Genomic DNA, 26,365 nt, shown 5'->3' with positions numbered 1-26,365 from the left:
GGAAGTAATATTCTTAGAATCAGCTAGTCATTAGATGGAATTGCTGGTGTATTAAGGAATTGGACCCATTTGAAGTCTGCTCACTTTCCACTGGTCTTGCCGGGTGGCTCAGCTGGTAAAGAATCTGCCTGCCAACGCAGGCAACACAAGAGACGTGGGTGGGGAAGATGACCTGGAGAAGGAAATGGCAACCCAGTCCAATATTCTTGCCTGGAAAATTCCATGGACAGAGGAGCCTGGCTGGCTACAATACATGTGGTCAGAAAGAGTCGGACAGGACTGAGCACACATGCAGTTTCCACTACGCCAGGATCTCTCTGTTCAAAACTTTCATGTCTCTATGTACAACAATGGAGAATATAGTACATGCTTGGCAGGATTGTTCTGAGACTCCATTGCTATCATCTCTCTGAAAGTACCTAGCCTAGTCACTGGCTCATGGTAAACAAAATGTAATTAAGTTTTCCCTCTTTCATCAGAGTGGAGCTGTCTCTGATGGTGAGTGGAGTTGATCAATGTTCTGTGCTGAGTTACTCCAGTTAACTTAAACCTCCAGGTCATAAAAAAGTCAGGCTGAAAAAATTCACAGAATCAAAGTTTTAGAGCTCCAAGATGTTGTCAAGGTGCTTTCTTACAGATGAGGAAAACGAAGCTTAAAAAGGCAGTTATGGCCAGTGTCACACTTAACCGCTTTCAGAGCAAAGCTGACACCCCAGGTCTTCGCATTGCTAAGCCCCCTGGTTTTTCAGGCCACAGAGCTTCAGGAAGCCTAGGTTAGAAGTCACAGGATTTGGGACTCCGGCGTGCAGGTTGGTCGCTCTTAAAAAGCTCGGGGACCACCGATGCCCTTTCAGGTGTGGGGCCGCAGAGCTCTGCTAACAGTAACTGGGAGGAGCTTCTCCAGTCTTGTTTTGTAAACCGGGAAAAGTTTCAAAATGCTTTTTGTTCAGTGAAGTCGGTAACAGAAGTATTTGACGGCGAGTTCTCGCAGCATGATTTGCGGGAGTTAATACGGGAGATTCGCGCCTGGCGGACAGGACCGAGGGGGCTAGGAGGCGTCATTGCCTCTTTAGTCCGGGGAGTCAGGTTCCAGCCATCCGGGGCTGTTCAGTGGTTCCGCCCCCAGATGGGCGTGGCCTGGCGGAAGAGGGGCGTGGCGTGGCGAAGCAGGGGTGGGGCGAAGCAGGAGCTGGAGGAAGGAGGAAGGGCAGCACAGAGGCGGGCTCCCGAAGCCCCAGTGCTGCGGCCTCTTCGACATGTCGGCGCACCAGCAGGGTACGGAGCTCGGTAAGGGCCCGCAATCGCTCTCTCTCCTCTCCATTGCTCTCGATCCCTTGCTTCCTCCAGCCTTGCGGCATCCGGTGCTCTGGCCAGGGGTCCCCGAGGCGCGTGCTAGACCGGTCGGGTGGCTCAGGCGCGGGGGCAGCAACCCAGGAGATTCAACCCTTGGGCACGTGGACCCTGCAAGTCTTGACTCCCGAGCTTTATATTTACAGGCGGAGGAAGTAATCGGAAGGGATTCGACTTTGATCTTTCAGCTCATTCGTTCACCTGGTTGCAAAGAACAACAACAGTAACCAAAATACCCAAAGACCCGCAAACAAACCAGATGAAAAGCTCCGTTCCATATTCTTAACAGAATTACCTTGCGCTATTTAATGCTGGCTTTCCATGGGTTATTGTTGGCACAGCTCTATGTCCAGAGTGGTCGTACTGTTGAAAAAGTTGTCAGGTCTCAGGACAATGTGCTGTATGCTAAGTCACTTCAGTCTTGTCCGACTCTGTGACACTTCTGATTGTAGGCTCCTGTGTCCATGGGTTTCTCCAGACAAGAGTACTGGAGTGGGTTGCTATTTCCTCCTCCGGGGGATCTTCCCGACCCAGGGATGGAACCTGCATCTCTTAGTTTTCTTGCATTGTGAGGCGGGTTCTTTACCACTAGCGCCACCTGGCAGGATATAGTCCGTCCCTGGATTATATAACTTAATGGGAATTGTATGATTTTATAGGTAAAATGATTTATAAAAATGCTTGGCTTATTTTGCCATTTATTTCATTTCATTGATATAATCAAATATTTCTGCAAGAAAACCTAGTTTTGATTTTCCTGAAAGTGAAAAATTTGTAATTCAGACATAGCGAAACCATGATGGAATCAAAGGTCAGGGATCTTAATTTAAGTATGATAGCTTGCTTATCTGTATTCTGAATCTTCACTTTAGCTGTGTGACTTTGGACAAATAATTTACTCTGCTTAAATTTCTTAATCTGTTAAATGGTTATAATAGTAGCACTTGTCTCATAAAGTGGTTTGGAGATTAAATGAGAGGGTGTTAACTGACACATTGTGAGCACCTAGTAAACTATTATATACCATATACTTAGTATTATATACTATTTGTGTGGAGAAGGAAATGGTGACCCACTCCAGTATTCTTGCCTGGAGAATTCCATGGACAGAGGAACCTGGTGGGCTACAGTCCATGGAGTTGCAAAGAGTCGAAAACGACTAAGTGACTAACACACGCACACATACTATTTGTGAGTACTTCACTTTCACACATTGGAGAAGGAAGTGGCAACCTACTCCGGTGTTCTTGCTTGGAGAATCACAGGGATGGCGGAGCCTGGTGGGCTGCCGTCTATGGGGTCGCACAGAGTCAGACACGACTGAACCAACTTAGCAGCAGCAGCAGCAGTAAACGATTATACACCACATATATAGTAAGTATAAGGTATATAATAGTTTATGAGGTACTCGCAAATAGTATATAACTACTCACAATATGCCAAGTAAGTATACAATAGTATAAGGAGAAAACTATTTTTAGGGGCCAATTTTGTGAAAATTAGCTATAAATTTATGTAATACATATGGGTACTTTTTTTTTTTTCTCTAAAAGTGATTGTTCTCATTAAACAGCCTGGATTTCATGAGATGGTCCAGAACGTTTGTTGAACGGTAGAAGCTCGTCTTTATGAAGGCAGGTGATTTCCTCAGCACATTGCAAAGTCACCTTTACTCACTGCCCTTTAGTAGGTTCTATTTTAAACTCTAGTTGTATCTTTGGAATGTGGACTTTAGTAAAAAGAAAGGAGTTTCCTAGACTGGAAGATCCAGAAAGATGATGGATGGAGAATAAGAATGGGCATAGGCCTTAGTCATCTTGGTATCTTCAAGGGTATGGCTGTGACTCTGTTTACCATTTGATGCACTGTTGTTTCACCAAAACATAGAAGTTTTTCTTTCAAGAAGCACATTAAACCATTTTTTTTGCTTTTTTTTCCCTTGAGTTATAATTGACATAGAACATTTTAATTTTATTTGCAAGAATTAGAATCATGTCCATTTCTTTGTTGAAAAATAACAGTATAGACAAAAGAAAAACAATTGCTGTGTTGAAACTATAGAAAAATTGGTTTTTGTTTTGCTATGTAGAATAATAGTACATGTAATTTGTATGCAGCCATTTAAATGATCATTGTTTTGTTTTATTCTCTTTGTTTAAATAACATCAGATATATTTCTTGGGTGTTTTTCCTTCACTGGTATTAATCATTAATCCAGACAGAGATTTAGCCTAAAATGCTAAAATAAGTTATTTGAAATATTTATGTAATGGGAAAAAAACATTCAGTGTTAATTTATGCAGTATATTACTTAGTGCCTTAGTCTTTTGAAATAAACATTAACTTTTTTAAAGAAATGAACTTTTAATCCTTTATTGGGTTGGGAAGATCTGCTGGAGAAGGGATAGGCTGCTTAGTCCAGTATTCTTGGGCTTCCCTTGTGGCTCAGCTGGTAAAGAATCTGCCTGCAATGTGGGAGACCTGGGTTTGATCCCTGGGTTGGGAAGATCCCCTGGAGAAGGGAAAGGCTCTGCACTCCAATATTCTGGCCTGGAGAATTCCATGGACTATATAGTCCAGGGGTTGGAAAGAGTTGGACATGACTGTGTGACTTTCACTTCACACCTTGATTATAATTAGATTATAGATTGACCTATGGCTCTCAAATCTGAGTGCATTTCAGAACCACTGGAATGGTTGGGCCCTGTGTCCAGAGCTTCTGATTCATTGAGGTCTCAATTTGTATTTCTAATGAGCTGTCACCTAATGTTAATGCTATAGGTCCAGGAGTCACACTCAAGAAAGCAAGCACCTTGGCCAAAGCCACAGGCTGCTCAAAAGCTAGACCATCTCTAGGGTTCTTTTTCCTTCTGATTCCAAACTGGTCAAGCCTTCTTCATAGGAAGACACAGCTGTCACCTACCCACTTACAGCCAACACTGCTCAGAGAAAAAGATATAATCTATCTAACTATAATCTTTATAGTTCTGTGCTGCACCTTTGGCCCTTTGTTGTGTTATTCTTTAGTTGCTAAGTCATCTCCAACTCCTTGCAACTCCATGAACTGTAGCCCACCAGGCTCCTCTGTCCATGGGATTTTTCAGGCAAGAATACTGGAGTGGGCTGCCATGCCCTCCTCCAGGGGATCCTCCTGACCCAGGGATCGACCTGCATCTCCAGCGTCTCCTGCATTGTCAGGTGGGTTCTTTACCTCTAGAGCCACGTAGAAGTTTGCATGATGTTCTACTTTTTTTTTTCTTTTCTGAATATCATTAAAATTCAGTTTTGTTACTTCTGTCTTTAAAGAGATCTCAAGAGGCTTATGAAGGTTGTTGGCAGTATGGCTTCCTTCCAAATGTGATATTCTTTGGGGGCATCTGGAAAGTGGGAGTGTTGTATTAGGTGACTTCTAAGGATCTCTCTGCTGCCTGCCGGTTTATCTGCAAGCTCTTGTGTATGTGCTTGCATGCTGAATCATGTCCAGCTCTTTGCAACCCTGTGGACTATAGTCTGCCAGACTCCTCTGTCCCTGGGATTCTCCAGGCAAGATTACTGGAGTGGGTTGCCATTCCCTTCTCCAGGGGATCTTCCCAACCTAGGGATTGGACCTGCATCTCCTGCATTGCAGGAAGACTTTACCTGCTGACCTATCGGGGAAGCCAAGCTCTCGTGTACAGAAAGGAAATTTTCAAAGATTTCTGAAAAACAGAAAAATAAAAAGAAAAATTTCCTTGAAAACTGATTTTTAGCTGAGACAGGATGGGGACAATTCTATGAATTTCCTGTTTTGCAGTAAAAAGAAATTGTTTTAGGTATATATTGACAATTGGAATGATCAGGAGCCATGATTACTGAGAAATCTGTTTTGCTCTGTGGAAACATTTTTTGTAATTCAAGTCAGAACAGACAAGGCAATTTATTTGCTTAAAATACAGATAAAGGAGATCAGCTTTGGATTAGTTGCTAAACCAAGAAGCAAGATGGAATTTTGTAGTTTACAAAATACATTTATTCATCCAAAAGTTGTTACTGAGTAACAGTTGTGAACTGGTTGACATTACCTGGGCTTTAGGGATGCAACATGGACAAGGGGAGTCCTTGCCTTCACAGAACTAGGTCCGATGGCTAGCTGCATCGAACCAAGCTGCAGTTAAAATAAGTGCAAATGTGATACGCTGTTACTTTCCATTTATTTTTGTCTTTTAAAGAAATTAGATGGTTTTGCCTAAACTGTACCTTGAATGAGTTACCATAACAGAGAAGACTCTTGAGAGCCCCTTGAACTTCAAGGAGATCAAACCAGTTAATCCTAAAGGAAATGAACCTTGAATATTCATTGGAAGGACTGATGCTAAAACTGATGTTCCAGTACTTTGGCCACCTGATATGAAGAGCCAACTGATTGGAAAAGACCCTGGTGCTGGGAAAGATTGAGGGCTGAGGGGAAGGGGATGACAGAGGATGAGATGACTGGATGGCATCATCAACTCAATGGAGATGAGTTTGAGCAAACTCCGGGAGACAGTGAAGGACAGGAAAGCCTGAAGTCCTGCAGTTTATGGGATCGCAAAGAGTTGGACATGACTGAGTGACTGAACAATAGCAACAACAAGGGCAATTTCCTCAAAAACTTCAACGATACTGTGGTCCTCAAATTGGAAACTTTAACATGAATTTATTATTATCATCCAATCCACAAACTTCAGGTTTAGCCACTTGTCCAAATAATGTTTGTTTAGTTCAAAAAAATTCATTTCAGTATCATGTATTGCCTTGAATCGTCATGTCTCTTTGTTCAGGCTGAAATGATTGCTTAGTGTTTTGTTGACCTTGCAGCACAGAGGCCAGTTGTTTTATAGAATGTTCCTCTTTTTCTGTTAGCCATGTTTGTTTTGTGGTTAGATTTAGATTATGTATCCTTGGCAGGAATTTCACAGGAATGATACTGTGTGCTTCTCATTGCGTCCCATTAAGTAGCCCATGATATTGATTTGTCTCATTATTGATGTTCATTTTGATCATTCGATTAATGTGTTGTGTCCTAGGCTTCGCCACTGTAAAGTTACTTTTTAACCTTTGTAATTCATGTGTCTTTTGAGTTGTGGTACTTTGAAACTTACCTGCAAATTTTCCATTTATTTATGTTTGTTTCTATTGGTATACATTTGAGGTTTCCTATTTTTTTTTCAAATGGGTTGTAGTTTTTACTATTATTATTTAACATTGAAATTGTTGAGGTTTTGCTAATGGGATTCTCTTCATCCTAGCTTCTCTCGTTTTAACATGTCTCATTATTTTTGAAGTACTTCATTCTTTTTTGGCTTAACAAGGCGTTCCAGGCTTCTCTTATATTGGATTGGCTAAAAAGTTTGTTCCGATTTTTCCATAATATCTTATGGGAAAGCCCAAATGAACTTTTGGCCAACCCATTACTTCCTCTGGTGACTCAGATGGTAAAGAATCTGCCTGAAATGTGGGATGCCCGGGTTCAATCCCTGGGTTGGGAAGATTGCCCGGAGAAGGGCATGGAAACCCACTCCAGTATTCTTGCCTAGAGATTCCGTGGCCAGAGGAGCCTGGTGGGCTACATACAGTTCATGGGGTTGCAAACAGTCAGACACTACTTTCACTTTCAATACTTTCCCTGTCCCAGCACTAGAGTCAGCTCTTTCTCCAAGGAATGTTTTTTTCAGTGGATAATGGTGTTTAGAAGCCATGATCTGGGCAGTAGGTATGGAGACTGGTGTGTCCCTGCTCCTAAGCCCCTCACTTGGTAGAGTCAGACTGTGTACACGCATACACACACACATTTACTTCTATAACTACCTACTTATCATCTATCTATATCTCTCTGTATAGTGAAAACCATGAATTCACACCGATTCTTGCAATTCCAGACCAGCATCACAGATTTATTCAGTTTTTCTTCCTTTGCATGTTTGAAACCCTTCACATGCTAGGTTGTACATACTCCATGCCCAGTAGACATTCTTCTTGACTTTCTCAAGTTCTGACCCCCTGCCCTGGGCACCTGCATGCAGCCTGTACTCCAACTGCTGCACCAGGCAGCTGCCCACATCGATACCCCCCAGCAGGTGGCTCTCTGGCTCAGTGACTCTCCCTGCTTCCCAGGGTGGGGTGGGGTTTAGGACAATTGTTAGGAGAGGACGGGGACCAGAATACATTTAAAAAATTTATACTTGTGTATTATAAACTTACACACATTAAAAAAAAAAAAAGAGCGAAGTAGAGTTCCTGCTGTTCCTGCCACGTGTTCCTTGTTGCTCAATAATGGCTGGGATGCCAAAATGAGCATAGCCTGGTCTCTGCTTTCCTGAAGCTTACAGTCAACTAAGGGAGACTGTCATGTATAAAAAATTATCACAGGATGATACAGATGGCCATATTGTTGTTGTTATTGTTTAGTCTCTCAGTTGAGTCTGACTCTTTGCGACCCTGTGGTCTGCAGCATCTCAGGCTTTCTCATCCTTCACCATCTCCTGGAGTTTGTCAAACTCATGCCATATAGAAGTAATCAAATTGGAAAGTTACAGAGGAATTTACAGGTAGTCCAGGGCAGGTTTTTGGAAAGGATGTTTTTGACAGGGAGTAGTTTCTGCAAAGGAACTGACCCAAAACAGCCTGGCATGTTTCATTAACTATAGGAACCTAATTTTCAGATTTCTAGTGCAATTTTCTTATTCTGTAATGACTACCCATAATATTTTAGTGAAGAAAGAAGAAAAAAGTCCTTCATATTCTATGTGTGGAATTCATACACAGAGTCAATATATAATTATGTACACTTTTAGGTTTTTTAAAAAATATTTTATTGTTTAGGCAATGCTGGGTCTTAGTTTCGGCATATGGACTCATGGTTGTGGGATGTGGAATCTAGTTCCCTGACCAGGGATCGAACTCAGGTCCCCTGCGCTGGGAGCTCGGAGTGTTACCCACTGTAGCTCCAGAGAATTTCCATACTTTTAGATTTTAAATGGGACCTCCTTTTCTGAACTTTGATTTTATATTAGAAGTCTTTTACCCTTTGCTTATAAGCATGACCGATAAGGCTATCTTTTATTATTCTGATACTATTTTGATAAATGGCTTCCCACATGGCTCAGTGGTAAAGAATCTGCCTGCCAATGTAAGTGACGCAGAACACATGGGTTCGAAACCCAGATTGGAAAGATTCCCTGGAGGAGGAAATGGCAACCCATTCCAGGATTCTGGCCTGAAAAATCTCATGGACAGAGGAACCTGGTGGGCTACAGTCCACGGGGTCACAAAGAGTCAGACAGGACTGAGGGAGCATGTGTGATGCATGATTTTAGTAAATAGAAAGCACTATGAAGGAATCATTTGTGTCTGTGGTATAATTAAATAATTAACAGCCCTGCATGCTGCCTGCTACGTTAAAAAAAGAAAGCATCTGAGCTCTGTGGATTTTCATTGTTACAAGGGAAGACAGACTTCAAGCGCTCATGTGAAACGGAATGCCTCTGCCAGGAAAGAAAGACAGCGCAGAGTCCCGGAGGATGCGGTTTAGACGAGTCACTAGAAATTGTTTAAGTGGAGAGCGTCGGCCCTTTTAAAACACTGCCTGTCACTGGAGGATTGGGTCACCTTGAAATGTGTTCATCTTTGAGTTATAGGCATGAAAAGACACTTTGAAATTTTCCAGTTAACTTTGGTGTGTGTCGTGTGCATGTCTGCAGTTGTATCTCTCCTCCGCCCGCCTCAGCCGCTCACAGGCAGCTCCCTGGAAACCAGAGTGATCGCACGAGAAGGATAAATGTTTCATCTCCATTCCAGCAAACTATACAGACTTTTAAAAAATGTGGAGACACTCCAGGCTGCGAGTTCTGACTCTCTTTGTAGAGTCAGGCCTTCTTCCCCTAAAGCAGAGTCTGAGATAAGAGCAGCCTCCAGTAGTTCCTTCCTAAAAAGGTGCCACTTAGCTGGTGCTTTGGTTCTCTTGCACTGTGGTTAATAATGTCGAGATTGTGGCCTTTAATGTTGGTGGAAATAATCCAAATTAACTGCTCTTATAATCTCAGTTCAGATAAGCTTTTCAACTGAACACCTAGTGGACCCAACTCCAGCCCCATGGCCACAAGGTCAGGGTGTGTGTGTGTGTGTGTGTGTGTGTAAAATATTGTATGAGCTTCCTTATATGCAGAATCAAAAAGGAAATGATACAAAGGAACTTATAAAACAGACTCACAGACTTAGAGAATGAACTTACGGTTGCTGGGGGGAAGGGATAGTTAGGGAGTTGGGGATGGATATGTACACAGTACTATATTTAAAATGGTTAACCAACAAAGACCTACTGTATCATACAGGGAACTCTGCTCAGTGTTATGTGGCAGCCCAGAATGGAGTTAAGGGGGAGAATGGATATATGTATATGTATGGCTGAGTTGCTTTGCTGTTCACCTAAAACTATCACAATATTGTTAATTGGCTGTACTCCAATATGGGCTTCCCTAGTGGCTCAGTAGTAAAGAATCTGCCTGCCAATGCAGGAGATGCAGGTTTGATCCCTGGGTCGGAAAGATCCCCTGGAGAAGGAAATGGCAACCCATTCCAGTATTCTTGGCTGGGAAATCCCGTGAATAAAGGAACCTGGTGAGCTACAGTCCATGGGGTCGCAAGGAGTCAGACTTAGTGGCTAAACAACAACCCTCCAATATAAAATAAAAAGTTTAAAAGAGTCAGATTCCTGACCTCCATGGTAGCTTTTACTATCCATATGAGACGAGAAGCCTAGGAACTTGCATTTTCACAAACTCCCCAGAAGGTTCTTAGGAACACTGCAGATTCAGAACCCTGCAGTAAGCCAGAGTGACCCAGATTAATTGGAGTTTCAGAGAACCTTCAATGACTATTCAGTTGGCCTGTATCCGCAGGTTCTGCATCAGTGACGGGCTGATGGTACTGTGCCGTTTTCTGTAAGATGTTTGAGCATCCACAGATTTTGACATCCACAAGACTCCCGGAACCAATCCTGTGGATACCAAGGAATGACTAGATTATTTTTTGATAAATCCTTTTTCTGTCACTTTTGCCTTAATATTAATATCTTTATATGTCATAGTTTTGGTTTTTTTTGCTTTTGTTTTTTTTAAATCTTTGGTTAGCTAAGTTTCTGTAAGTAAATTTGGGGAGAATTTATCCTTTTATTTTCTAGTTGAAATATGTTGCATGATGTCCAAAGCACATTGTGAAGGCCGTTGGACGCATCAGGACAGTTAAGTGGGTGTCTTTATCTGAAAAGTGCATTATATCTGAAGTGGAGCAGATTTTATTCAAATAATGCCACTATCTAATAGAAAAATGTGCTCAAACAGCGGTCTTTGTGATGAATTTGGAAACTGACCTGAGAGCATCTTCTCCATGATCTCAGAGACTGGAGGGGACAGACCCTGAAGATCTAATACCCAAAGACACGATGTTGTCTACCACAAAGAGTAATTTAGTTAATTTTCTGGTGGGAAAATGAACATATTCGCATTTTGTTGGAGATTGCTAATTAAGTTTGTATTGTGGACTCAGGGAGGAAGGGGACAATCCTCTTTACACTTGTATTTGGCAAAGTAGCTCCAGCTCTGTGTATTTTGGCATTTTTGAGGGGAAGTTTTTTTATTTTCTTCAGTATTTAAGGAGAAACAAATGCTTCTGATCATTTTTTAGAAAGAAAACAACATATTTCAGTCTTCTGTGTCTTTATAAGCAGAGTTTATTTTCCTTTTGCAAAAAGTGTTGACTCTTCAGGAAGTAATCATTATTATACTCTCAAATCCTTCCATCCAACACAAATATGTAGAGTACCTAGTGTGTATTCAGCATTGTAGTGTCTTTGTGAAAGAGATCAGGGCCATAGAAGTTGGGATGCCCCACCCTTGAGAAACCTCTTCATCAAACTTTAAAACATCACTGGGAAAGCATAAAGCTTCACTCTGGCCAAGGAAAGCAGACTTGGCTCATCCTTGGGGTGTGCAATTGCCCTGTTTCAAATCATGAACCTGTCAACATGGTATTTATTACTGACCTTTGGGTAATCATTTAAAAGTACTGTGGGAAATCTCTTGAGTGAGACAAATGAAGGTCTCGCATGGGTTTTTATCAGTGGCAACTCCTCGTGGATCTGGCTCCAGGAAGAAAAAGTCACAATTTCAGTCTGCAGAGAAATATTGATTGACTGGTTATAGTATTACAATAGTCATCACATAAAATAGAGAAGTTGTGGAAGTTAGTGTTTAATATGCAGAGTCCAAGCAATAAGCATTGGTGCTAATATGGAAGATGTCTTAGAAACAAAGCAGAGTTCTCTCTGCTTCTGAAAGAGAGTGCAATTGTTTTGATGCTGACAGTAGTACTTTTACAAGCCAAGTAAACTCAGGCATCATACACAGTGAATATCCAGGGATCTGTGCTTGGCTGTGTATGCTTCACCAGGTTTATGCATTGTGGTTTTTCTGTAAAGCACACAGAATTAGGACCCAAGAATTTTGTTCCTTACTCTGGCAGCATCTGGCTATGTGACCTTGGTAGGGGACTTCAGTGCACTGGCTTGTATTTTACAAGTCGGTGAAAAGGATGCATGACAGTGTACATTTATCTATTGTAGCAATTGTGCCACTTTGGGGGGGACATTGATACTGGGGAGAGTATGCATGTGTGGTAGTTTTTTGTTTGTTGTTGTTTAGTCGCTAAGTTGTTTCCGACTGTTTGCAACCCCATGGACTGTAACCTGCCAGGCTCCTCTGTTCATGAGATTTCCCAGGCAATGATACTGGAGTGGGTTGCCATTTCCTTCTCCAGGGGATTCTCCCAACCCAGGGATTGAACTCGAGTCTCCTGCATTGACAGATGGATTCTTTACCACCAGGGAAACCCAGTGGGGCAATCAGGAGGTGATAAATAGGTTTCAGTTCAGTTCAGTCGCTCAGCTGTGTTCGACTTTTTGCGACCCCACGAATCACAGCACGCCAGGCCTCCCTGTCCATCATCAACTCCCGGAGTTCACTCAAACTCATGTCCATCGAGTCGGTGATGCCATCCAGCCATCTCATTCTCTGTCGTCCCCTTCTCCTCCCACCCCCAATCTTTCCCAGCATCAGAGTCTTTTCCAGTGAGTCAACTCGCCGCATGAGGTGGCCAAAGTATTGGAGTTTCAGCTTTAGCATCAGTCCCTCCAATGAACACCCAGGATTGATACCCTTTAGAATGGGCTGGTTGGATCTCTTGCTGTCCAAGGGACTCTCAAGAGTCTTCTCCAGCACCACAGTTCAAAAGCATCAGTTCTTTGGTGATCAGCTTTCTTCACAGTCCAACTCTCACATCCATACATGACCACTGGAAAAACCATAGCCTTGACTAGACGGACCTTTGTTGGCAAAGTAATGTCTCTGCTTTTCAATATGCTATCTAGGTTGGTCATAACTTTCCTTCCAAGGAGTAAGCATTCAGTTCAGTTCAGTTCAGTCGCTCAGTTGTGTCCAACTCTCCACGACCCCATGAATCACAGCACGCCAGGTCTCCCTGTCCATCACCAACTCCCGGAGTTCACTCAAACTCATGTCCATAGAGTCGGTGATGCCATCCAGCCATCTCATTCTCTGTCGTCCCCTTCTCCTCCTGCCCCCAGCATCAGTCTTTTCCAGTGAGTCAACTCGTCGCATGAGGTGGCCATAGTATTGCAGTTTCAGCATTAGCATCAGTCCTTCCAGTGAACACCCAGGATTAGTAATTCTTTCAAAGCTGGAAATAGGAATGTCTATTCACATCTCCTAAAGTGAAAGTGAAGTCTCTCAGTTGTATCAGACTCTTTGCAACCCCGTGGAATTGAGTGGGTTCCTCCGTCCGTGGAATTTTCCAGGCAAAAGTACTGGAGTGGGTTGCCATTTCCTTCTCCAGGGGATCTTCATGACCCAATTTGCGTCTCCCGAATTCTAGGCAGACGCTTTACCATCTGAGCCACCAAGGAAGCCCTACATCTGTTAAAATTTCATGCCAAATAATTGAATTAAATAAATATACTTTATGCTCTAAAGATTCTATATACAGCATCCTAGAAATATCTTTGAGTTTGGAATCACAGAGACCTGTTTAAATCTTAGTCCTGACACGTGCTGTGTGACTTTGGACAAGTAATTTAATCTCTGAGCTTCAGCTTCCTTGGTGGCTCAGATGGTAAAGAATCTGCCTGTGATGCAGGAGACTGAGGTTTGGTCATGGTTGGGGAAGATCCCCTGATTCTCCAGGGTAATGGCTACCCACTCCAGTATTCTTACCTACAGAATTCCACAGAGAGAGGAGCCTGGGGTTACGAAGAGTTGGACATGATTGAGTGACTGACACTTTCACTTTACACTTTTTCAGTTTCCTCATCTATAGAGTGGACCGAATGCCTTCGTGGCAGAATTAGTATGGATACTCAAAGAGAAATATAGTTAAATCACTCTTAACTTGATTAGTGGTAGCCATTATTCCAGTGATCTTCTGAAAATATGGCTTTCATTATTACTTCACCTCCTTCTCTAAAGGCTTGCTTCATTTCCTTTGCTGTTTACCACTCATCTCCCAAAGCCCTTTGCCTTCTCTTATGGCACCGACTGATTTCTGTCTTGTGTTTGCATTATGTAGTGATGCTTTATCATTATTATTTTTGGTCATGCCTCATGGCTAGTTTCTTGACCAGGGACTGAATCCCCACCCACTACAGTGGAAGCTCAGAGTCCTAACCACTGAATTACCAGAGAATTCCCTGTTGTGATGCTTTATTAATATCTATGTTTGTTAGGTCTCTACATCCCTCATATTACTTTTTGTTGTTCAGTTTCTCAGTCGTGTCCGACTCTTTGCAACCCCATGAACTGCAGTTTGTTCAAACTCATGCCCATTGAGTTGGCAATGCCATCCAACCATCTCATCCTCTGTCATCCCCTTCTACCTTCCTGTTCTGTGCTCAGTCTTTCCCAGCATCAGAGTCTTTTCTAATGAGTTGGCTCCTGGTATCAGAGTACTGGCCAAAGACCCTGGGAAAGATTGAAGGCAGGATGAGAAGGGAACGACAGAGGACAAGATGGTTGGATGGCATCACCAACTCGATGAATGTGAGTTTGAGCAAGGTCTGGGAGATGGTGAAGGACAGTGAAGCCTGGTGTGCTGCAGTCTGTGGGGTCCCAAAGAGTCGTACACGACTGAGTGACTGAACAACAAAAAACTGGATCTTCCACTGCAGCACTGGTCTCTCCAATTCAGGGTTGGATACTGGATCTTTAACCTCTAGGTAATGGAGAGTCAGTTCATGTTAGGGATTTTCCTTATGAGGCAGGGGAAATTTTGACTCTGGGGCACCTGCCTCTTGCTGCAAGTTCTCCTTACCCCTGCCGTATATGGAGGGTGCCTCTCCCTTTGTTTCAAAGCTGTCTGGGAAATCTCCTTGGTGGTCCAGTGATCAAAAACCCACCTTGCAATTCAGGGAACTGGTTGATCCCTGGTTGGGGAACTAAGATCCCACATGCCGCGGGCCAGCTAAGTCTGCACATTGCAGCTAAGACCCTGTGCAGCTAAAAAGAAGAGTTCCTTTTTTAAAAAAAAGTTGTCTGGAATAAGAACAGGAAATTCCCTCCTCACCAATGAGTGAGCAATCAATGATGTAGAGAGTTCCTTTTCCCCAGGAAAGGTAACTTTAATAAGTACCTAGGAGTGACCCTTTAGTGGTGCAGTTGGTAGCATTTAACCAGGGGGAATATTGGGTGGCTGGCGAGGAACCTTCTCGCTTTTCCGTGCCATTTTGACTTCTGTCCACTCGGTGTTTGGTACAGTTGACCTTACAGAAAATCTCTCAGGCTTCCAGTCATCCATAGCTGTTAGATCCTCCCCTGCAGAAGGGAGCAGCCTTGTTTGTAAAACTTGGACCCAGCTCCTGTGGAGAGCTGAGTCAGTCACGTGACTGCCTCAGGAGCTTCTGGCTGTGCCGGAAGTGGGGGCGGCAGTGGGGGGCTGTGTTCCCGGATGTAAACCCTGAGGGGGAGGCTTCCCTGCTGTTTCCCAGCGTGGAGCCTGGCCTGGGAGATGCTCTTCTAGAGCTGATTAGCTGAACTTATGAGTTGGCACATCAGAGCCCTTCTTGTAAAGTAGGGGTGATTTCAAGTTTTTGGTGATGTGTCCCAGAGCGTCTGGTAAAAGCTGTGCCTTTGTCAAAATCCTGTGCCATCAGAGAACTTCTTCCTGAGGAGAAGTTGTGGAAGGCGATCAGGTGTTGCTGCAGGAGGCAGAGTTTTGATTACGCTCCAGGAGGTGGGAATTGCCCCCTAACTTCCGTTTTGAGCAGAGATTCCCAGGCAGTGTTGACAGTCTGTCATCATGTGGTGGGGGTTGGTGTGTTTGCTTGGGAGGCGGCATCAGCTCCAGCCCTGCCTGCTTACCGGCAGAGTGTTTTAGCACGTGTTAGATGCCTGCTGTTTAAGGGGTACGCCTACATCCCAGGCTCCTTCTGCATGTGTGTTCAGTTCAGTCGCCCAGTCGTGTCCGACTCTCCGCGACCCCATGAATCACAGCACGCCAGGCCTCCCTGTCCATCACCAACTCCCGGAGTACACTCAAACTCATGTCCATCGAGTCGGTGATGCCATCCAGCCATCTCATTCTCGGTTGTCCCCTTCTCCTCCCGCCCCCAACCTTCCCAGCATCAGAGTCTTTTCCAGTGAGTCAACTCGTCGCATGAGGTGGCCAAAGTATTGCAGTTTCAGCTTTAGCATCAGTCCTTCCAATGAACATCCAGGATTGATCTCCTTTAGAATGGACTGGTTGGATCTCCTTGCAGTATAAGGGACTCTCAAGAGTCTTCTCCAACACCACAGTTCAAAAGCATCGATTCTTCGGCGATCAGCCTTCTTCACAGTCCAACTCTCACATCCATACATGACCACGGGAAAAACCATTGCCTTGACTAGATGGACCTTGGTTGGCAAAGTGATGTCTCTGCTTTTTAATATACTATCAAGGTTGGTCATAACTTTCCTTCCAAGGAGCAAGCGTCTTTTAATTTCATGGCTGCAATCAGCATCTGCAGTGATTTTGGAGCCCAAAAAAACAAAGTCTGACACTGTTTCCACAGTTTTTCCATCTATTTCCCATGAAGTGATGGGACCAGATGCCATGATCTTCGTTTTCTGAATGTTGAGCTTCAAACCAACCTTTTCACTCTCCTCTTTCACTTTCATCAAGAGGCTTTTGAATTCCTCTTCACTTTCTGCCATAAGGGTAGTGTCATCAGCATATCTGAGATTATTGATATTTCTCCCAGCAATCTTGATTCCAGCTTGTGCTTCTTCCAGCCCAGCGTTCCTCATGATGTACCTGACATGTGTGTAGATATATGTATTTACACACAGATAAAGGCATTCCTGGAGAGCAGGAGACTGTGGTATGTAGGGCCGTGGAAAGCATTTGATATTTTCTGTAAATCAGGGGATATTGAGAAGGTGACATAAGGCAGGTATGGTACATAGAGTAGCTACGCAGTAAATGTTTCTTTTTTCAATTTTCTTTCAAAACTTCGTTCACTTCACTTTCAAAGGATGACGTCCCAGTTTGAGAATTTGGGTATGTAGTTGTAACCCACTTAGGTTAAATTTTTCTGCAAATAAATATATATGTTGGGATGGTTACCCACTTAAGTATATAGCCTCTTTTTTGGAAGAAGATTGGCCTTTGAAGTCAGACTGCCTGGGATTCGAGTCCTGATTCTTCCACCTATGATTTTTGAGTTTTCACAGCTGAAAATAGGTGGTGAATAAAAGCTGGGTTACAGACTGAAGATTAAATGAGGCATTATGTGTAGGGCTGCTGGCATGGTGCCTGGAATGTGGTGAGCTATGGTAAGGATTACTTACCCTTCTCTTTACAAGAGATGTAACAGAAATGGTAAAAGGTTTTGACCTTAATGCTCAAGAATAACTGGTTGTGAATGAGTATTGCTGATTAGAGTATAACATGGGGTTGTGAGGGAGAAGTTCAAAGGATCTAGGGCACCTGGAGGCCTAGTGTATGCTGGAGTCTAATGTTGAAAGAAGGTTTGTAGTCAATAATGCCAACTCTTTGTGTCTCCATGGACTATAGCCTGGCTCCTCTGTTCATGGGATTCTCCAGGCAAGAATACTGGAGTGGGGGTGCCACTTCCTACCTCAGGGGATCTTCCCAACCTCTTGTCTCTTGGGTCTCCTGCTTTGGCAGGCGAATTCTTTACCACTAGCACCACCTGGGAAGTCCTTTCTAGTGACTTGCTTCTCTTCCTTTGAAAATGTATTAAAGGTAGTTATCATTTGGAGGCTTCCCCCCGCCTCTGCCCACCCCCCAAGAAGGGAATTTATCCATCCCAAGTTCTTTTATTTTTCTAATTTTTTGGGGGTGATCACCATTTTTGAAAATTGTTAAATAACCAGACTACAGAGTAAGTGTTTATTGGCTAAGTATCATTGATGTCATCCAGTAACTGTTTTAGGCAAGTAATCCCAGACAAGTCAGTTCAGTCCAGTTTACTTCAGTCGCTCAGTCATGTCTGACTCTTTGCGACCCCATGGACTGCAGCACCCCAGGCTTCCCTGTCCATCACCAACTCCCAGAGCTTGCTCAAACTCATGTTCATCAACTCTGTGATCCTACCATCTCATCCTCTGTCTTTCCCTCCTCCTCCTGCCTTCCATCTTTCTCAGCATCAGGATCTTTTCCAGTGAGTCATTTCTCCGCATCAAGTGGCCTAAGTATTGGAGCTTCAGCATCAGTCTTTCCAGTGAATATTCAGGACTGTTTTCTTTTAGGATTGACTGGTTTGGTATCCTTGCAGACCAAGGGACTCTCAAGAGTCTTCTCCAACACCACAGTTCAGAAGAATGAGTTCTTTGGTGCTCAGCTTTCTTTATGGTCTGACTCTCACATCCATACATGACTACTGGAAAACCATAGTTTTGACTAGACCAACATTTGTCAGCAAAATAATGTCTCTGCTTTTTAATACGCTGTTTAGGTTTGTCATAGCTTTTCTTCCAAGGAGCAAGCGTCTTTTAATTTCATGGCTGCAGTCACCATCTGCAGTGATTTTGGAACCCAAGAAAATAAAATCTGTTTCCCCATCTCTTTGCCATGAAGTAATGGGACCAGATACCATGATCTCAGTTTTTTGAATGTTGAGTTTTAAGCCAACTTTTCACTCTCCTCTTTCACTTTCATCAAGAGGCTCTTTAGTTCCTCTTCGATTTCTGCTGCAAGTGCTCATCTACTATTTTTGTTTTGGTAAAAGTGGATATTGGTTTCAAAATCAAAATACACAAAGTTTAATAGCAAAATTGTGGTGATTCTCCTTAGAACATTTTAAAAGTATTTGCCTGAAAGGTGAAATGTCAGGAATAATATGAACTCACAAACTTTAAGAAATAAGTTTCAGTTCAGTTCAGTCGCTCAGTTGTGTCTGATTACGCCCCTCTTAAAACGTGTTCTTCATAACTTAATATATCTTACCTTAGAGACAAAACATAAAAGTAAATGTTCCTATATACAACTATGTATACAGTAGATAACAAATGAGGACCTACTGAATGGCACAGGTAACTCTACTCAGTGCTCTGGTGTGACCAAAGTGAAAGTGAAAGGTGCTCAGTCACGTCTGACTCTTTGCGACCCTATGGACTATACACTCCATGGAATTCTATGCAGAATGCTGGACTGCATAGTCTTTCACTTCTTCAGGGGATCTCCCCAACCTGGGTTGGATCCCTCCCAACCCAGGGATTGAACCGAGGTCTCCCACATTGCAGGCGGATTCTTTACCAGCTGAGCCATAAGGGAAGCCCAAGGATACCAGAGTGGGTAGCCGCTTCCATCTCCAGCAGATCTTCCCAACCCAGGAATCGAACCATGGTCTCCTGCATTGCAGGTAGATTCTTTACCAGCTGAGCCACAAGGGAAGCTCAAGGACACCAGAGTGGGTAGCTGCTTCCATCTCCAGCAGATCTTCCCAACCCAGGAATGGAACCACGGTCTCCTGCATTGCAGGTGGATTCTTTACCAACTGAGCTATCAGAGAAGCCCTATAGTGACCTAAATGGGAAGGAAATCCAAAAAAGAGGGGGTATATGTATACATATAGCTGATTCACTTTGCTGTACAGCAGAAACTAACACAATATTGTAAAGCAACTACGTTGTTTAGTCACTAAGTCGTGTCCAACTCTTCTTTGACCCCATGGAGTGTAGCCCTCCAGGCTCCTCAGTTCATGGGATTCTCCAGGCAAGGATATTGGAGTGGGTTGCTATTTCCTACTCCAGGGGATCTTTCCGACCCAAGGATCCAACCCATGTCTCCTGAATTGGCAGGCGAATGCTTTACCACTGAGCCACCTGGGAAGTCCCAAAGCAACTCTACTCCAATAAAAATTAGAAAAAGTAACTCTTCCTGGGTGAGCTCATGTATTACCTTACATTCACAAGTAAGTGGGACATGTGTTATGAGAACAGAAGGACAAGGCAGGAGTAATGGGGAAATTGGTTTCAGGAAAAATAAGTATAGGTTTTAAGTAACTGTTGAGTTCCATTAATGTATTTATTCTTTATTTTTGGAAGGGAGCTTAACATACTTGTTTAAATTGAAATGAAGTAGCTTTTATTCCTGTTTTAAGTTCTGTTCTGCAGCCTTTAAATTATGCTTATACTTTGATAAGATTAGTTGTGTGTAAGTCTGTTCTAGCATTTAAGTATCCTTGCAGACTAACTTGTGTGACTGGCATGACATTCAGCAGAGGTACAGCTTTGTGAATAATGTTTCCTATTTTTAAAAAATGCCAAAGGCCTTTTGAGACACTTTCAGATTTTAATTTAGAAAAGCCTGTCATCCAATCTCTCATTGAGAGGAAAGAGTTAAATAGTTTTTCTCTGAGGCTGTTAGCTCCTAGAACAATCGATCAAATCTCAAAGGACTGAGAGATGGATCTTTACCCAACAGGGGGCCAGAGTTTTCCAGCTTCTTGATGAATATCTCTGAGGCCTAATGATTCCTTTTGAACACTGGGCACACTTAGGGGCTTGGAGAAACTCTGATAAGTTTTCCCAAAGTTCATTGAATTGAAAGGCAACTAAGTATTTGGACATACTTAAAACCAAATGTGGTTTAGTAAGCCTTATGGGGTGTCTTTATGAAAGGGTATAACAGTAAAATCAAGATCTTGTCAAGGAAATGTCTTGTAATATGGGAAATTTTGTTGATTAGCAAATTTATTTAAGATACTTATTTGTCTAAAAAACGTGCTTTCCAAATTCAAAAAGCCCATGTATCTTCCCAACTTGCTTTGCCTGGAAAGGGTGTAGATAGAGGCTGAAAACCAATGCTTGATTTAGGCTGATAGAATAAGTCTGTTTCATAAAGGTGAAAAATAAAGTAGAGTGTCAAAGAAGCTGTAAAGGACCTTTTGTCTTCTTGCTTCTTAGATATTTTTTCTCCTATCCTCACAAAGCAAAGCATCGGTGATATGATGAGATGTCAATTATCTTGTTAAGTCTAAGTCCAGAATGTGAGCTCTGGTGGTCTATAAGCCATGGAGAAGCTTCATCTTTTAGGAGTATAATGGTATACTTCCTAATGATATTTCTGAAATAGAGGGAAAATGAAATATAGGAATGCCTTGTTTTATTGCACTTTATGTACTTGGCAGAAGTTGTACTTTTTACAGACTGAAGGTTTTTGGCAACTTTGCATCGAGCAGGTCTACCCTCACCATTTTCCCCGTAGCACTTGTTCATTTCTTATCTCTGTGTCATGGTTTGGTAATTTTTGTAGTATTTTAAACTTTTTCATTGTTATTGTATTTGTTATGGTAATCTGTGATCAGAGATCTTTCATGTTACTCTTGTAATTGTTTTGGGGCTCTATGAACCATGTTCATAGCAAACTTCATCAATAATCGTTGACTGTGTTCTGACCTGCCATTCCCCCATCTCTCTCTGTCTCCTCAGGCCTCCCTATTCCCTGAGAGTAAATAGTATTGAAATCAGCCCAATTAGTTACTCTATGAATGTGCATGCTGCATCACCTTGGTTGTGTCCTACTCTTTGTGACTCTGCCAAGAAGGGTGTCCTCCCTGGGATCGCGAAGAGTCAGATATGACTTAGCGGCTAAAATAGCAATCATAGTAACAAAGAAAGGTGAGGAAGCTGCAGAAGAAAAGTTTGAAGCTAAAGAAACTATCTCCTAAACATCAAAGTGCAAGGTGAAGCAGCAAGTACTGATGTAGAAGCTGCAACCTGAAGGTGGCTTCACTGAACAATAGATTTTCAACTTATAAATGCTGTGAGAAATGATGGTTGTCCTGGGAAAATTCCTCCCAGTGTTTGTATCAGTAAAAAGCTCATTAGATGCTTTTGGGGGCATGGATGAGGCTTATCAACCTAGGATGGTTCTGCTGGGCTATTTCATTGAAAGACCCTCAATTATTCAGCAATTTGTGGTCTTCTCTTGGCCTGGTCCATTTCTGTGGAGGTGAATCCTCTAATCTTTTTCCTGGGGAGAGCAGAAGCTAGATGGCTACTGTTCTCAAAGTGGAGGGGAAGCAAGCTAGTGATGGCTCTGGATATCAACCTTCGCTGTTCCCTTCTATCTGCTCTACTATAATCTTGATGACAGAAATAGTACAAGGTGCTGGGGGAGCACGTTAGCGGGGGCACCTAATGTGTGTAGGGTGACAGGGAAGGCCTCCTCGAGAATGATTAAACTGGTATCTGAAGGATGAGAAAGGAGCCAGCCAGGTGAGAATGAGGGCAGAGTATTCTAGGCAGCATGCATGTGTACTCAGTCGCTAAGTCATGTCCGACTTCGTGTGGCCCCAAGGATTGTAGCCCACCAGGCTCCTCTGTCCATGGGATTTCTCAGGCAAGAATACTGGAGTGGGTTTGCATTCCCTTCTCCAGAGGATCTTCCTGACCCAAGGATCAAACCCATGTCTCCTGCACTGCAGGCAGATTCTTTACCACTGAGCTGCCTGGGAAGCCCCGTTCTCGGCAGAAGGCTTATAAATTTATTTGAGTAGATGTGTCTTGTAAGGGGGACCAAGTAAGTTGTTAGTTTGTTATAGTAGTTCATATAATCAGATCAGCACCAGGGATGTAATACCAAAGGCACTCTTTCTTTTGGTGGTTAGTTATATTAACTAATTAATGTACTTAGTCGCTCTGTCGTGTCTGACTCTTTGGGACCCCGTGGATTGCAGCCTGCCAGGCATCTCTGTCCATGGAATTCTCCAGGAAAGAATACTGGAGTGGGTTGCCATGCCCTCCTCTAGGGGATCTTCCCAACCCAGGGATGGAACCCAGGTCTCCCTCATCGCAGGCGGATTCTTTATCATCTGAACCACCAGGGAAGCTCAGCTAATTAATACCATGTCCTTTTCTGATATGTAAATAACAGCAATGAGGTTCTAAATGAAACGTTTGCTTCGGAATCCAGATTTAAACTTACTACATTAGGTATGAGAAGTTGGACTTTGTGAGGAGTTGAATGATTACATTAGTGCAAGTTTTTCTTGTTAGTTTGTCTGTTGCTTATTAACTTTGTCTTCTGGATGTCACCTGAGATTTTTGGTTCATTTCTGTAGTGGTAATATTATAGATTAGTTTTAAGCAGATACTGAAATTTAGATTAGCTGTTATGTATACCTAAGTATTCAAACTAAGGGTTTGAAGAACTTTTGAAATGCCTTTAGAATCCTAGGGCAGATTATAATGATGCATCCCAGATTTAAAATTTTGATGCCTCCCCTTTTTGTATTGACTTAGATATAATTGTCTCAATCTATCAATCTTGGCCGTTCGTGAAATGTTCCCAGCCTGTCTTTTAGGCTTTGTTTCTGTTTCTCTCCGATATGTTTTCTTGATTTTTCAGAAAAGAAAAGAAGTTTAATTTTCCCTAAAAGATCATGGCATCTGGTCCCATCACTTCATGGGAAATAGTTGCGGAAACAGTGGCAGACTTTATTTTGGGGGGCTCCAAAATCGCTGCAGATGGTGATTGCAACCATGAAATTAAAAGATGATTACTCCTTGGAAGGAAAGTTATGACCAACCTAGACAGCATATTGAAAAGCAGAGACATTACTTTACCAACAAAGGTCTGTCTAGTCAAGGCTATGGTTTTTCCAGTAATTGTGTATGGATGTGAGAGTTGGATGGTGAAGAAAGCTGAGCGCCAAAGAATTGATGCTTTTGAACTGTGGTGTTGGAGAAGACTCTTGAGAGTCCCTCGGACTGCAAGGAGATCCAACCAGTCCATCCCAAAGGAGATCAGTCCTGGGTGTTCATTGGAAGGACTGATGTTGAAGTTGAAACTCCAATACTTTGGCCACCTGATGCAAAGAGCTGACTCATTTGAAAAGACCCTCATGCTGGGAGGGATTGGGGGCAGGAGGAGAAGGGGACAACAGAGAATGAGATGGCTGGATGGCATCATCGACTTGATGGACATGGGTTTGAGTGAACTCCGGGAGTTGGTGATGGACAGGGAGGCCTGGTATGCTGCGATTCATGGGGTCGCAAGGAGTCAGACACGACTGAGAGACTGAACTGACTGAACTGAAACTATATTTGAACTGAATTCTTCCACCTCAGGGTCTCACTTAGAATGCAGCTCTTTGCCTCCTCAGCTGCCCCACCCTCCCCTTATCTCTACCCCTTCATAGCTGTTGGGGTGATTCTTTCAGCATGGCATTTTTTTAGTTCCTGCACAAGCCGACTCTCACTTTCTCTCTCTCTTTTTTAAAGAGGGATTTTTTTTTTTTTTAATTGGTTTGGCTGTACCTTGTGGCGTGTGGAACCTTATTTCGCTGACTAGGGCACAAACCTGTGCCCCCTGCATCGGAACTTGAAGTCTTAACCACTAGATGGCCCGCAGATCCTTACTTCTCTTAAACTTTCATAGCACTGTGTCCCTTGTTTACTCATTAAAAACATAGAATAAGACCTAAGGTCCTATTTCTACTCTTATTTTCACATCTTTTGGTTGCAGCATATCTATAATTTTGGCCAACTCAGTAATTTTGGCATCTAGTGTGATGCGCTGTGCTGTGCTAAGTCTCTTCAGTCATGTCCGAGTCTTTGTGACCCCATGGACTGCAGCCCACCAGGTGCCTCTGTCCATGGGATTCTCCAGGCAAGAATACTGGAGTGGGTTGCCATGCCCTCCTCCAGGGGATCTTCATGACCCAGGGATCGAACCCTCGTCTCGTACATCTCCTGCATTGGCAGGTGAGTTCTTTATCATTAGCACCAACTGGGAAGTCCACCTAGTGTGACAGGGCTTACTAAATCTATTCCTGGCTGATTTGAATGCAGATTCCTTTTTATTTCCCCTGTGATCTATTTTCAAGTTTTTTCAGTCATATATTAGAGAATATATGTAAATGTTCCAAGTTATCCTCGTTCTAAACATCTTCAGAATGTCCCCATTTTATTTGTATCTTCATTTGACATTATCATTTGATATCAAAGGCAAAAGAGCCTACCCATTTGGCCCTATTTCTTTTTCCCATTTAACCATCTAACTATTTTAAACTAACTTTTAGTTTTTTTCTCCCAGATTTTGAGAAAGTAATGTTCATTATGAGGCTTCTCAGGTGGTGCTAGTGATAAAGAACCTGCCTGCCAACAATCCACTCCGATATTTTTGCCTGGGAAATCCAGTGGACAGAGGAGCCTGGTGGGCTATAGGCCTTAGGGTTGCAAAGAGTTGCACACAACTAAAGTGACTTGGGGTTGGCCCTGGTGGTTCAGATGGTAAAGAATCTGCCTGCAATGTGGGAGACCTGGGTTCGATTCCTGGGTCAGGAAGATTCCCCTGGATAAGGAAATGGCAACCCACTCCAGTATTCTTGCCTGGAGAATCCCCGTGGATAGAAGAGCCTGGTGGGCTTATAGTCCATGGGGTTGCAAAAAGACATGACTCAGCAACTAAAATACAAAGTGACTTAGCGTACACACATGTGTTCATTATACAGTTGGCAGAAACTGGGCTATAGTTCCTGTCCCCCCCCACCCCCTCAGCCTTTCTATTATGTCTAACATAGCAACTGATCAAATAAATTCATAGTGGTTCTCCTGTACTTCACATGTGGAGTCCTCTGGCTAAATTTCAAGATTCCCTGTGACCTTATAGCACCTTACCTGTGCCACTGTATCTTTACTCCCAAACAGAACTTTTGGTCATTCTTAATTGTTCTGTGAATAAGCCATCACCATTCCCATATTTGGTCTTTATTCATATTATTCCTGGTATGTGAAATGTCTTCCCTCTCCTTGACTTGTAGTTCATTTCTGCTAATCTATCAGCGCAGGTGGACTCGTTGAAATCTTCTTGACTGTCCTAGTCTTCTCACAGTGACAGATTTGGAGCCAGAACCTGAGCTCCTGCCTTGTTCTGCACTGTCATGTCCTCTGTTTAGCATTCCTGCTGAGATCCATTGAATGATGGCTGTTACACCAAGCTGGCTGTTTCTTTCCTCCTTGTCAGCAATGGCTTTCTATCTTGGTGGGTAAGTTAATCACAGAAGACCTGCATCATCACCCCAGCTGTACTATAAAAACATTGTGAGATAGCTAACAAGTGCCTGACACGGAGGTAATGGTCCGTAAACAGCCATCCATGGTTTTCCAGCTTCAGACCCAGTGATGCTCATATCGTAGAACCAGAAACTAGAATTCCTTTCTTCCAGGGCACTGCTGTATCTCCAGAGCTGATACCCCTTACACTTCAGTTAATCCCTATCCTTGGCAATCTAGTACAAGGCCTCAGTAGATGGTCTGCAGGTTTGGTCGTGTTACCACTGTGCTGTTTAAGTTTTACAGTGAACTCATTCGGAACTCTAGTAAATTAAAAACGAAAAGGGTGGGGAACTATTGGATGTTTTAACTGCCTCTTTCTTTGACTTCTTGGTTCACGCAAACAGTATATTTCTCAAACAACTTTG

At 43.0% G+C, this 26,365-nt stretch overlaps 1 protein-coding gene across 1 annotated transcript in view; it reads left to right on the top strand.

Annotated features, from left to right (window-relative positions):
- The first annotated feature begins 1,177 nt into the window (after positions 1–1,177).
- The window catches only part of DERA (deoxyribose-phosphate aldolase), a 119,066-nt gene continuing 93,878 nt past the window's right edge, over positions 1,178–26,365 (top strand). Inside the window, exon 1 of the mRNA XM_055394916.2 lies at positions 1,178–1,287. Coding sequence (XP_055250891.2) covers positions 1,257–1,287 — 31 coding nt within the window. The 5' untranslated portion in view covers positions 1,178–1,256. The remainder of the gene's footprint in view (positions 1,288–26,365) is intronic.

This window comes from Moschus berezovskii, chromosome 6 (genome assembly GCF_049115385.1).
Source record: "Moschus berezovskii isolate FMDL1 chromosome 6, NW_MosBer_1.0, whole genome shotgun sequence".
NCBI lineage: Eukaryota > Metazoa > Chordata > Mammalia > Artiodactyla > Moschidae > Moschus > Moschus berezovskii.
Note: the sequence above shows the minus strand (reverse complement) of the source record. Positions and strands in the feature narration are given on the sequence as shown.